The 12,545-nt window shown below is 44.2% G+C and overlaps 1 protein-coding gene across 1 annotated transcript in view; it reads right to left on the reverse strand.

Moving 5' to 3' along the window:
* The window catches only part of KAT2B (lysine acetyltransferase 2B), a 171,915-nt gene that overhangs the window by 77,730 nt on the left and 81,640 nt on the right, over positions 1-12,545 (reverse strand). Inside the window, exon 5 of the mRNA XM_075315293.1 lies at positions 3,689-3,870. Coding sequence (XP_075171408.1) covers positions 3,689-3,870 — 182 coding nt within the window. The remainder of the gene's footprint in view (positions 1-3,688; positions 3,871-12,545) is intronic.

The following is a 12,545-nucleotide window of genomic DNA, read 5'->3' on the forward strand; positions in this document are numbered from 1 at the left end:
TGTGGTGGGGGAGAAACAGATATTATCTGAGGGCTTGTGATTACCAACAGCATGGAACAGGCCTCGCCCCCTAATGTGTGATGTAATATCCCAGAGGGAAGGGGGAGCAGCAAGTAGCAGCTCCGGCATCACACAGAATTAAAGGTACAACAATATGGATCTCATCTTTATAGTTTATAAGAGCATGGCCATTGGAAGAATTTTTTAGCTCCCCGGAGTATCCCTTTACATTTTTCTTTTACATACATCTCTTAGATTCACTAGGTCATTTCCTCCACAATCTTATGAAGTGGTCCAAGGATACCCTATTACCAGGCATAAAACTAAATGGACAAACATATTAGGACACAGCTCTTAATTGTTGAGTTCAGCTTGTTAATTTAATCCCATTGCTCCTGGTGTATAAAATCCAGCCCTACGCCATGCAGTCTGCCTTACGCTGGTTTCACATCAGCGTTTTCCTGCCGCACTCGCAGATCAGGCACAAGGACAGTACAGTACATTAAACTTCACTGGCAAGCTTCGGGCACATGCGGTCATGTGACCGGAGCATGTGACAGCATGTGACCGGGGCTTGCCGCACTGTCTGTGAACTGTATTGTACTGTACTGCCCTTATGCCGGATCCGGCAGTGCGGCAGAATACCGCTGATGTGTTTGTGCCCTTAATGTGCCTTTTGTGAATGAATGGCTCATTGTAAAGAGTTCACTGAACCACTACAAATTAATGTATATGGATTTAGTATGGGATGTCATAAACGCTCCTATACGTGTAATGTGTAAATTACTTTTGCCCATACAATGGACATGCAAAAGAGAAATCAAAGTGACATATAAAACTAACTAATCAAAGCAAACTAGTATTATACCATGCTGCCAATGAGCCTCTCCTCTGACTCTCCCTGGAAGACTAAAGGGGGCTTAACACACAACGACATCGCTAATGTGATGTCGTTGGGGGTCACGGAATTTGTGACGCACATCTGGCCTCGTTAGCGACGTCGTTGCATGTGACACTTACGAGCAACCACTAACGATGTAAAATACTCACCAAATCGTTGATTGTTGACACGTCGTCCATTTCCCAAATGTCTTTGCTGATTTTGGAGGCAGGTTGTTCATCATTCCTGAGGCAGCACACATCACTACATGTGACACCCCAGGAACGACGAACAACAACGTACCTGCGTACTCCGGCAACAAGGTGGGCGCGACTTTAATGCGGTTGCTCTCCACCCCTCCGCTTCTATTGGACGCCTGCCGTGTGATGACGCTGTGAGCCTGCACGAACCGCCCCCTTAGAAAAGAAGCTGTTCGCTGGCCACAGTGACATCGCTAGAAAGGTAAGTACATGTGACAGGTACTAGCGATTTTGTACCCCACGGGCAGCGATTTGCCCGTGATGCACAAACGACGGGGGCGGGTGCTTTCACGAGCGACATCGCTAGAGATGTCGCTGCGTGTAAAGCCCCCTTAAGACTGCACCTGTTAGTACAGGTGCCCAACAATGGATTCCCATTCCCCATCGCTGACGTATCTCTATATTCATACCTCGGCACTCCACAACAAGCAGCAATGAGGTATAAACCTTTTTTTTCCACTCGTTACACCTTCTATCCACTAAACCCCCTCTCTCCTCTAGTTTTTGACTCATCAGAAGCTTTTCAGGCTCGGATAAATGCAGATTTGATTAAGCTCCACAAACCTTTACCTCGAATCTACCATGTATTGTTTGGTGCTTTCCCATGGGATTCACCTTTCTGTAGGGAAATAACAAATTCCCTGATCATCTCTTCTTGGCGTTAATTGCGCCATTCTCCTTCCTCTTCTTTATTCTACAATATGTGATCCTCTAAGTCATTATTATAAGAGCCTTTTGTAATTTTCTTTTGCGGTCTATTAGGGCTCATTCACATGTCCGATTTTCCATGTATGAGAAAAACGCAGATTATTCTGTTTGGATGCTGATCAGGGTGTGGATCAATTGTCTTCAGTTTTTCCCATACGTGGAGAAATTTTTAAAAACATTCTTCACCTCCATTCTGTCTGACAGTGAGTGACAATCAGACTGCACTCTGATGTCATCCAAGTGCGCTCCGATTTTTTCATGAACCCATTGACTTGCATTTATGATTTTAATACATCACTTAGATGAAAATCAGACATGACTCTGAGATTTCAAGCAGTCTAAAGCCCGCTTTACACGCTACAATATATCTTACAATGTGTCGGCGGGGTCATGTCGTAAGTGACGCACATCCGGCATTGTAAGGTACATTGTAGTGTGTGACAGGTACGTGCGATTGCGATTGAACGTTAAAACGTTCATCGCATGCACGTTGTTCAGTTCCTAAAAATTGAACGTCAGATTGTTCATCGTACCCGGGGTAGCACATCGCTGTGTGTGACACCCCGGGAACGATGAACAGATCTTACCTGCGTCCTGCGGCTCCCGGCCAGCAATGCGGAAGGAAGGAGGTGGGCGGGATGTTTACGTCTCGCTAAGCTCCGCCCCTCCGCTTCTATTGGCCGGCTGCCGCGTGACGTCGAACGTCCCTCCCACTCCAGGAAGTGGTTGTTTGCCGCCCACATCGAGGTCGTATGGAAGGGTAAGAGTACGTGTGACGGAGGTTAATCGTTTGTGCGGCACATTCAACAAATTGAACGTGCCGCACATACGATGGGGGCGTTGCAAATCGCATATGATATCGTATGCGAAATTGCAACGTGTAAAGCAGGCTTAAGAGGTCTGTAAAAAATCTGAGACATGTGAAAGGTGCCATAGGCTAGCACAGGTAAGAGTTCAATCTGTGAAAACTACAGATAGCACTCATACGTGAAAATTGGATGTGTGAATGAGCTCTTACTCACAACTATGTTTTGAAACTCAATAAAACAGTCCAAAAAAAGAGCCTTCCATGTAGAAAAACCATTCAAGGGAATCTGTCACCAAATTTTTTCTATCCCATCTGAGATCAGCATGATGTAGGAGTAGAGACTTGGACTCCAATGATGTGTCACTTACTTTACTGGCTGCTGCAGCTTTGGTTACGGTTATATCTTCTGGAGATCTAGAACATCTCTGAATGCCGAGCTCTGTATAACCCCGCCCACACCACTGATTGGCAGCTTTCTATGTACACTGTGCAAAAGTAGAAAGCTGCCAATCAGTGGTGGAGGCGTGGCTGGACTACCTGGCAGCAGGTTTATTAGTAATCTAGTGATAATCTCCTGCTGATAAAACTGTGATTTTATAAAAACAACACTAAGCAGCCAAATAAGTGATATGTCAATGGAATCAGAGTCTCTGCCCCTACATTCTGCTCTCTAAACCTGGTAAAAACCAGCTGGCCCAGAAAGGTGGTAAGTATTGGTTTAGATAACACCTGTATGTGTCGAGGAAATCTAATGGTAACTGTAACTGAAAACAAAACCCCTGAAAATATGTTCCCTTGATAATTATAGACAATACAGTAAATACTTTTATATAAAACATTAGGTATAAATAATAAGAAATATTATCATTTGCTGGTAGAACCATAAGTAACAATCAGGACAGCAAACCACATCCACAATAATAACCTATGGCCTGCAGATTTAGAAGACGCCTCACGGTTTCCGTACATGCACTTCAAGAAATCTACTCAGTAAAATGAACCATATTTATAATTACCTGATAAAATATATACCTTGTATAATTGACTTTGTAGGCAGCAATGTCCTCGGCCGGGGATCTCTGCCTTCGCTGTGAAGGGGTTTCTAGATGCCAGTAGTTGATGCGATTTACAAACATTTTAGCCAACTCTATAATAGTTTGCCGTTCCTTCGCTGGTAAATGACTAAATTTATATTGTACAAAATTGTTTACACCCTATAAAGAAAAGAAAAGGAAAAATAAATAAATATATTGGAAGTTCAGTGTAGAAATCATACATCAGCATTACAAAATATACTAACCATGCATTAGGGAATTATTCAATAGCTACTAGATGCCAATCAATACAAAATGACTGTGCAAACCAAGCACAGATGCTCCGTGAACCCTTGGCATGGTCAAACAGTTCCCAGCACATTGCCACCAACTTGTTTTCAATCTATTTCAATCCTCCTTTGGCTCCTGTACAGCCAAAGTTGTCAAAAAAGGAAAAGGAGGTGGTGATAGATGACAAATAAGTAGGTGAGAAGGTGCAGTGAACAGTTGGGTCACACCAAGGGTGCATCGAGCATCTGGGCTGGGTTTGAACAGTCTGCTTCAATTCACCCTGAGAGATAAAGGAGTGATGAGGAGAGGGATAAAGGAGTGATGAGGAGAGAGAAAAAGGAGTGATGAGGAGAGAGAGAAAGGGGTGATGAAGAGAGAGATAAAGGAGTGATGAGAAGGATAAAGGAGTGATGAGGAGAGAGATAAAGGGGTGATGAGGAGAGGGATAAAGGAGTGATGAGGAGAGGGATAAAGGAGTGATGAGGAGTGGGATAAAGGGGTGATGATGAAAGGGATAAAGGGTTGAGGAGGAGAGAGTTAAATGAGTGATGAGGAAAGAGATAAAGGAGTGATGAGGAGAGGGATAAAGGGATGATGAGAAGAGAGATAAAGGGGTGAAGAGGAGAGAGATAAAGGGGTGATGGGGAGAGAGATAAAGGGGTGAAGAGGAGAGAGATAAAGGGGTGATGAGGAAAGAGATAAAGGGGTGAAGAGGAGAGAGATAAAGGGGTGATGAGGAGATAAAGGGGTGAAGAGGAGAGAGATAAAGGGGTGATGGGGAGAGGGATAAAGGGGTGATGGGGAGAGGGATAAAGGGGTGAAGAGGAGAGAGATAAAGGGGTGAAGAGGAGAGAGATAAAGGGGTGAAGAGGAGAGAGATAAAGGGGTGATGAGGAGAGAGATAAAGGGGTGATGATGACAGGGATAAAGGGGTGATGAGGAAAGAGTTAAAGGAGTGATAAGAAAAGAGATAAAGGAGTGATGACGAGAGGGATAAAGGGATGATGAGGAGAGATAAAGAGGTGAAGAGAAGAGAGATAAAGGGGTGATGGGGAGAGGGATAAAGGGGTGAAGAGGAGAGAGGTAAAGGGGTTATGAGGAGAGGGCTAAAGGGGTGATGGGGAGAGAGATAAAGGGGTGATGGGGAGAGAGATAAAGGGGTGATGAGGAAAGAGATAAAGGGGTGATGATGACAGGGATAAAGGGGTGATGAGGAAAGAGATAAAGGAGTAATGAGGAGATGGATAAAGGGGTGATGAGGAAAGAGATAAAGGGGTGATGGGGAGAGAGATAAAGGGGTGAAGAGGAGAGAGATAAATGAGTGATGAGGAGAGGGATAAAGGAGTGATGAGGAGAGGGATAAAGGGGTGATGATGAAAGGGATAAAGGGTTGAGGAGGATAGAGAGAGTTAAAGGAGTGATGAGGAAAGAGATAAAGGGTGATAAGGAAAGAGATAAAGGGGTTATGAGAGGGATAAAGGGGTGATGAGGAGAGAGATAAAGAGGTGAAGAGGAGAAAGATAAAGAGGTGATGAGGAGAGAGATAAAGGGGTGACGATGACAGGGATAAAGGGGTGATGAGGAAAGAGATAAAGGGGTGATGGGGAGAGAGATAAAGGGGTGATGGGGAGAGAGATAAAGGGGTGATGAGGAAAGAGATAAAGGGGTGATGATGACAGGGATAAAGGGGTGATGAGGAAAGAGAAAAAGGGGTGATGGGGAGAGAGATAAAGGGGTGAAGAGGAGAGAGAAAAAAGAGTGATGAGGAGAGGGATAAAGGGGTGATGAGGAAAGAGATAAAGGGGTGAAGAGGAGAGAGATAAAAGAGTGATGAGGAGAGGGATAAAGGAGTGATGAGGAGAGGGATAAAGGAGTGATGAGGAAAGAGATAAAGGGGTGATGAGGAGAGAGATAAAGGGGTGAAGAGGAGAGAGATAAAAGAGTGATGAGGAGAGGGATAAAGGAGTGATGAGGAGAGGGATAAAGGAGTGATGAGGAGAGAGATAAAAGAGTGATGAGGAGAGAGATAAAGGGGTGAAGAGGAGAGAGATAAAAGAGTGATGAGGAGAGGGATAAAGGAGTGATGAGGAGAGGGATAAAGGAGTGATGAGGAGAGGGATAAAGGGGTGAAGAGGAGAGAGATAAAAGAGTGATGAGGAGAGGGATAAAGGAGTGATGAGGAGAGGGATAAAGGAGTGATGAGGAGAGGGATAAAGGGGTGAAGAGGAGAGAGATAAATGGGTGATGAGGAGAGAGATAAAGGGGTGATGAAGAGAGAGATAAAGGGGATATGAGGAGAGGGATAAAGGGATGAAGAGGAGAGAGATAAAGGGGTGATGAGAAGAGAGATAAAGGGGTGATGTAGAGAGAGAAAAAGGAGTGGAAGAGGAGAGAGATAAATGGGTGATGAGGAGAGAGATAAAGGGGTTATGAGGAGAGGGATAAAGGAGTGAAGAGGAGAGGGAAAAAGGGGTGATGAGGAGAGAGATAAAGGGGTGATGAGGAGAGGGATAAAGGGGTGAAGAGGAAAGAGATAAAGGGGGTGCAGAGGAGAAAGAATGAGGTGAAGAGGAGAGAGATAAAGATAAAGGGGTGATGAGGAGACAGATAAAGGAATTATGAGAAGAGGGATAAATGAGTGAAGAGGAGAAAGATGAACAGGTGATGATGAGAGAGATAAAGGGGTGATGAGGAGGGAAACACAGAGGTGCTGAGGAGAAAGATGAAGGGGTGAGGAGGAAAGAGATAAACGGGTGATGAGGAGAAAGATAAAAGGGGTTAAGGATGAGGAGAGAGATAAAATAGGGGTTTTTCCCTTTTAACAAACTTTTGAACATATGCTCAATTATTAGTGAAACCTTCCCCCTAATGCTTTAGTTACCCTTCCAGGGTCCAGCGCTGCCTCCCCATTGCTGCTCTGGTCTCTATTGATTGACTGCAATGGTGACATCATGTCAACAGCACTGCAGCCAATCAATAGCCTCAGTGGCTCATGAAGACTACATCAGTAGAACCACTCAGTTCAGTGTTGGCCTCCATTGCTGTCAGTGTCCACTATAGTGAGTCAACAGAGACTGGGGCAGCGGTGGAGACACAGTCCTGGAGAAGTAAAGTTCAGTTGGTTTTGTACAGCACTAAGAGCTCTGGCACTGATGCCTGTCAATAGGGAAAAACATTAAGACCTGATACTGTGCAAGTATTTAATCACAGCCTGCAATTAATCTGTTATAGGGGTTATCCGCTCTTTTAAAAGGATTTCTATATTAGCTTAATACACCTGTGGAGACACGGGGCTCAGTGGGTGCTCTCGTCCACTAAAACCCGCCGCCTTTAGAAAGACAGCGTGGCTCAGGGCTCATCCCAACTGAACGCCGGCCTCCTTAACCGTGGGCGTAACACTACTCAGACAACACAGGGTGAGGGAACCACAATAATTAGACTTTATTGGATCCCCAAACAATTAACGGCACATAACACATAACCAGCAAAACACACAATGTAACAGGCAACAAGTCTCACCCTTCCGGTGGCTCACCAGGGATTTAGAATGTCCATGCCTCACAGGTTCCAGGGCTACTCACTCCAATCCAGCAGCACCCCGCTTTTGGCGGGCACCCACCAAGAAAGGAATAATGCCAGATTTAGGAAGCTGTGTGAGGTCTGCAAAGTCTGTAACAGGTGACCGGATTGTCCCAACCTGAGTGTCCTCCTTAGGTAGTCCTGGTATGATGATCTAATCCTGGCAGCCGGGATCGAAATCCCTAGGCTGTGGATATGGTCTCCAACCGGAACCGGAGTCCCTAGATTGAAGCCATAAGATATCCTGATCCTTTAGTCAGCTCCAAAGAGCTTAGACTGGATCCATCAGCATCCATCAACCTTCATCAACCCTGGTGGCTTAAAGAAGTCCCTTTTATAGCCATAACCTTCCCATAGGATACACTGCGTCCTCATCGATTGGTTGGACAAGATTGCTTCTCCCATTGGATCAATTTCAAGCTGCATGGATAATGTTCATTTAAATGATGTGCATAGAAAGACTCAGTATATCTACATGGAGACGGCAAGTCACCGACTAGACAATGGCTACTAAGGAAATTACATTATCAATACACAACTACAATACAATGATTACTGGAAAAGTCTGGAGAGCAATAGCTAAGCAAATATGACTTAGCACACATAAGAACAATAGTCTGGCTGAATGTTAAGAAACTTTAACCCATGAGAGTCCATGTCGTCACAACACCTAATAACAAATTAATGATGACTTTTTCAGGGATTCTGCTCTGAAATTAGGACACGGGATGGCAATCTCGCAACATGGTTCTTTTGTCTGTGGCGTTTTGTACTTTGATCACGTTTCACTTTCCCACTGAATCCAGAAAACATGAAATGCCAGAGATCATGTGACAATTCATCCACTACGGTACCTGAATAAGACTCTGTTCAGGTGTCCAGTAAGTAATCATCTGTTAGGATGGATCCAGCAGAGATCTGTTAGCAAAAATGTTCTACAAACACAACTTTTTTGTCCGTTTTCAAAAAATTGATTTTTGCAGTATCCGTTTTTTTTAATATGGGAGTTCGATGGAAAACGGATCTGTTAATTAGTCATACGTTTTTTTTTAATGTAAAGGATCCGCTTTTTGCTTACTGGATCCTTTTCAAATGAAAGATAAATAGAGATCATTTAACGGATCCGTTCTCCATAGACTCCAATGTTAAAAAAATAGATTCTGCAAAAATCATTATTTTTAAAACAGACAAAAAAGTTGTATTTGCAGAACTTTTTTGCCAACACATGGATCTCTGTAGGATCTGTTCTAAGGCCAGAGTCATACTTGCGAGTCTCACATCGCCATCACCCGGCACACTCGCTGGACAGGAGTGTTTCAGCTGCATAGAAATATATGCAGCTGACCCGCTCCTGTCAAGAGAGTGTGCGGCCGTGCCAGGTGATGCCCATGTGAGACTCGCCGAGTCACTCGCAAGTGTGATTCCAGCCTAAGGCCCCTTTCACACGTCAGTGATTCTGGTACGTTTGTGCTTTTTTTTAAACGTACCAGAATCACTGACATACGCAGACCCATTATAATGAATGGGTCTGCTCACACGTCAGTGATTTTTCACTGCACGTGTCTCCGTGCGGCGTACCCGCGTGTGCGTGATTGCCGCACGGAGACATGTCCATTTTTTTCTGGCATCACTGATGTTCCACGGACCACGCAGTGGTGTGGTCCGTGAAACACGTGCCAGAAAAAAACGTGCATTTAAAATAATAAACATTTTTACTCACCCGGCTTCAGCGGCGCTCTCTGCAGCCCGTGCAGCCTGCTGCTTCTAAGACGGCTGATTACTGTCGAACATATTAATGATGCACGACACAGCCGACCCAGAAGCAGCTGCTGCAGGGGTCAGCGCCAGCCGGATGCTGCACCGCGGGAGCGATCAGCACCATGGACAGCGGGAGCGCGCACAGGTGAGTTGATTTCTAAGTGCAATCACGGGCCACGGAGAACGGAGCCCGGATTGCACTTAGACAACCCACATGTGCCGTGATTCACGGCACGCGCAGGGACATGTGCGTGTTTTACACGCCAGTGAAAAACGTCTGTGTTTTTCACTGACGTGTGAAACGGGCCTTAAGGACGATTACTGGATATGTGAACATAGCCTGGGTCATCACAGATCATGAGCTGATTCTTCCCGCAGATCTGCAGCCCCCTTCATCACTGGGGCAATTAGTTCATTAGATCTGAATCATGTGGGTGTGCTTTTCAAGTTAGAAGTGTAGTAACAGGGAATCATGAGAGATGTAATTATCCAGGCTATCATTTTAGTTGAGAGGCCTCCAAAATTTTTAAAGCCGCTCCTGTTAAAAATAGGGCTAAAATAGCAAAAACAAGTGGAAGAAAAGACAAGAGAGCCATGGAGTCAGTGTGCTAAGAGTACGGACTAGTTTTTTCGCACTGCCCCTATAAAGTACTGGAAGCATGCCGAGGGATCAGCAAATATTTGAGGAAATGATTTTATTCCCTGCCCTTTCTTTTGCTGCATCTGGAGTATTTCCTTTGTTAAAGTCCTGACTACAGCAAATTTATATTATGGGGATTTAAATGGCTGATTTGTTTTCTACCCTGACAAGCTGAGGAGGCTGCACGCCGTGACCATGAAGCAGCAATGATTTTACAATGACAGACTCTTGATTCAGCGTTTCAGGTCTGAAATTGTGCAGTCACAAGAAATGAAATGCTAAATGAATGAAGCCAGCCATGCATCGCAACACTGCCGGACTGGGAAAACAACCCCGAGAGGTGCACTACAACACACCGGTGGAATGTCACACGGAACAATGCCATCACTATGTGCTTAAAAATATGTGAAATGCCGAAAAATATTTCATTACGCAGATTTCCATAGTAAGTGTACTGTATATAGATTACCGAGGTATATACAATATATAATGCTGAGAATGTTCTGTACTGTGCCGATCAATCAGGCGGCTGCGATATGAGGAAGCCACGAAATTACTATAGGTCCGTATGTTTTATTCTCCATTATGGAATAATGTATTCAGGAATCTTTAGTGCACTTATTCTTAAACTTTTTATGTGCTTCATATAAATTTATTTCACAGTGGTGTCTTAAAAAATACTGATCTTAAAATACATTAATTATTTTGTAGGCTACGGGGCTTGTCATCAGCCCTTCATCAGGCTGAAACATGCTATGATGGCATGCAATGGAGAGCATACGGTACCTTCGTCCTCTGTGCCCCCTCCCCTCACCTCCCCTATGTTGTCTCACCTGTTTGCATGAAGCAACATTAAAACTTCTCACACCGCAGAGTGCTGCCAATCTTACTTTTTTGAATGGAGAGCATATGGCTACCACAACTGGACTATTGTCGGGTGTATACGCCTATTGGAGGTGGATTCCCAGACGCAGTCTACTATACGAGGATGTTAAGGCTACTTAGGAGTGGTAAACTTTAATTTAACGCAACAGACCGGTTTCATGTGATATACGCTTCTCTACAAACTCATTGAGTCCTTGAAATAGGCCAAGGTTGTGGCCGAAACGTTGGACTGGAAAAAATACATTTAATTTTTTGACATCCTCACAAGAAAAAAAACACAATAAAAATCCTCAAAAAATATATTAGTGTCATCTATCTTATTAGTGTGCCGGATTCATTCTATTTTTTGCAGTCTACTATGTCTGGGTGTCCGCCTCCAATAGGCGTATCCAACCGAAAATGGTGCACAACAGAGCACACGGTGATTCCATCTCCACCGTTATAGTCAGGCCCCATCGGCGCATACATCTGAGTCCCGTTTTGCGGGGCGTTCAAGAGGAAGCCGTAACGGAACCACTGAACAGATATAGGAAGGCAATGTGAAAGCACCCTTATAGGAGCTGTCCAGTACCCAATAGTGAGGACATATTTCATTTGATCTGTGGAGGTCCGACACCCAGCAGCCCCACTAATCAGCTGTTATCAGCGGCTGGATGTAAGTAATGTAGAGAGCAGAACACACCATTGTTTAGTGGCAGTTCCAAATAAGTCCATATTCGTTTGATTAGGAGCTGTACTTCAATATCCAGTAGCGGACACAAAACAGAGATGGTACGTTTTTTAATTTTTTTTAACGCCCTTCAGCTCGATCTCAAGCCATGGCGACTTAATGAATGAACTCTCTTGTAGGAAGATCAATCTTGTGCAAGCCTAGATAGGTCCACCAGGGTCTTCTCTGCTGTTATCTTGATAGCATTAAGCAATCTTCCTCTTCGCCTTGTTCCTTTTATTATTTCTACCATGATTTTCTTCTCCTTTGATTGCTCTCTTTGTATGATGTGACCATAGAAGACAAGTTGTAGCTTGGTGATCCTTTCTTCGAGTGACGTTTCTGGCTTGATTTGTTCCAAAATTGCATTTGATTGTTCTTCTTACCATCCATGGTACTGATAACATCCATCTCTAGCATCACATTTTGAAGGCGTTGATTTTTCTACTGTTTTGTTTCTTTATCATCCAGGTTTCGCATCAATATGTGACCACAGAAAAGACCAAACTATGTAAGAGCTGTGTCTTCATCTCCCGTGAAATGTTATTCCCTTCTATACCTTGCTTCATCTGGCTGCTGACGGAGCTGGTAACAGTTGACTAGTTGGGGTGCTGAATGTCGGACTGCTACACAACTGATAGCACAGGTCATCAATTCCCAAGTAGTGGACAACCCTTCTAAGCTGGCAGTACACATTAGATTAATGGGAGTTTGACCTCCTAATTCTTCCCTAGTAGCAGGTTAATTAGGAAATTCCAATTTGATATGATCTAATTTTCATCTAAGGGGTGACAAGACACAAAAATACCAAAGAAGTGCACCCCTGGAATTGGTGTATTGGTGGAGTCATGAGATTTAACTGTTGGTTGAGCAAGTGTATAGGAGTATGGCTTTACAACCGGGAAATACGCTTATGTGACGCCCCTGCAGTAACCAGGTGTCACAAAATAAGGTAACAACAAAGCAACACTAGCGCACCAGGACATTTACACT

Source organism: Anomaloglossus baeobatrachus, chromosome 6 (genome assembly GCF_048569485.1).
Source record: "Anomaloglossus baeobatrachus isolate aAnoBae1 chromosome 6, aAnoBae1.hap1, whole genome shotgun sequence".
In the NCBI taxonomy this organism is placed as follows: Eukaryota; Metazoa; Chordata; class Amphibia; order Anura; family Aromobatidae; genus Anomaloglossus; species Anomaloglossus baeobatrachus.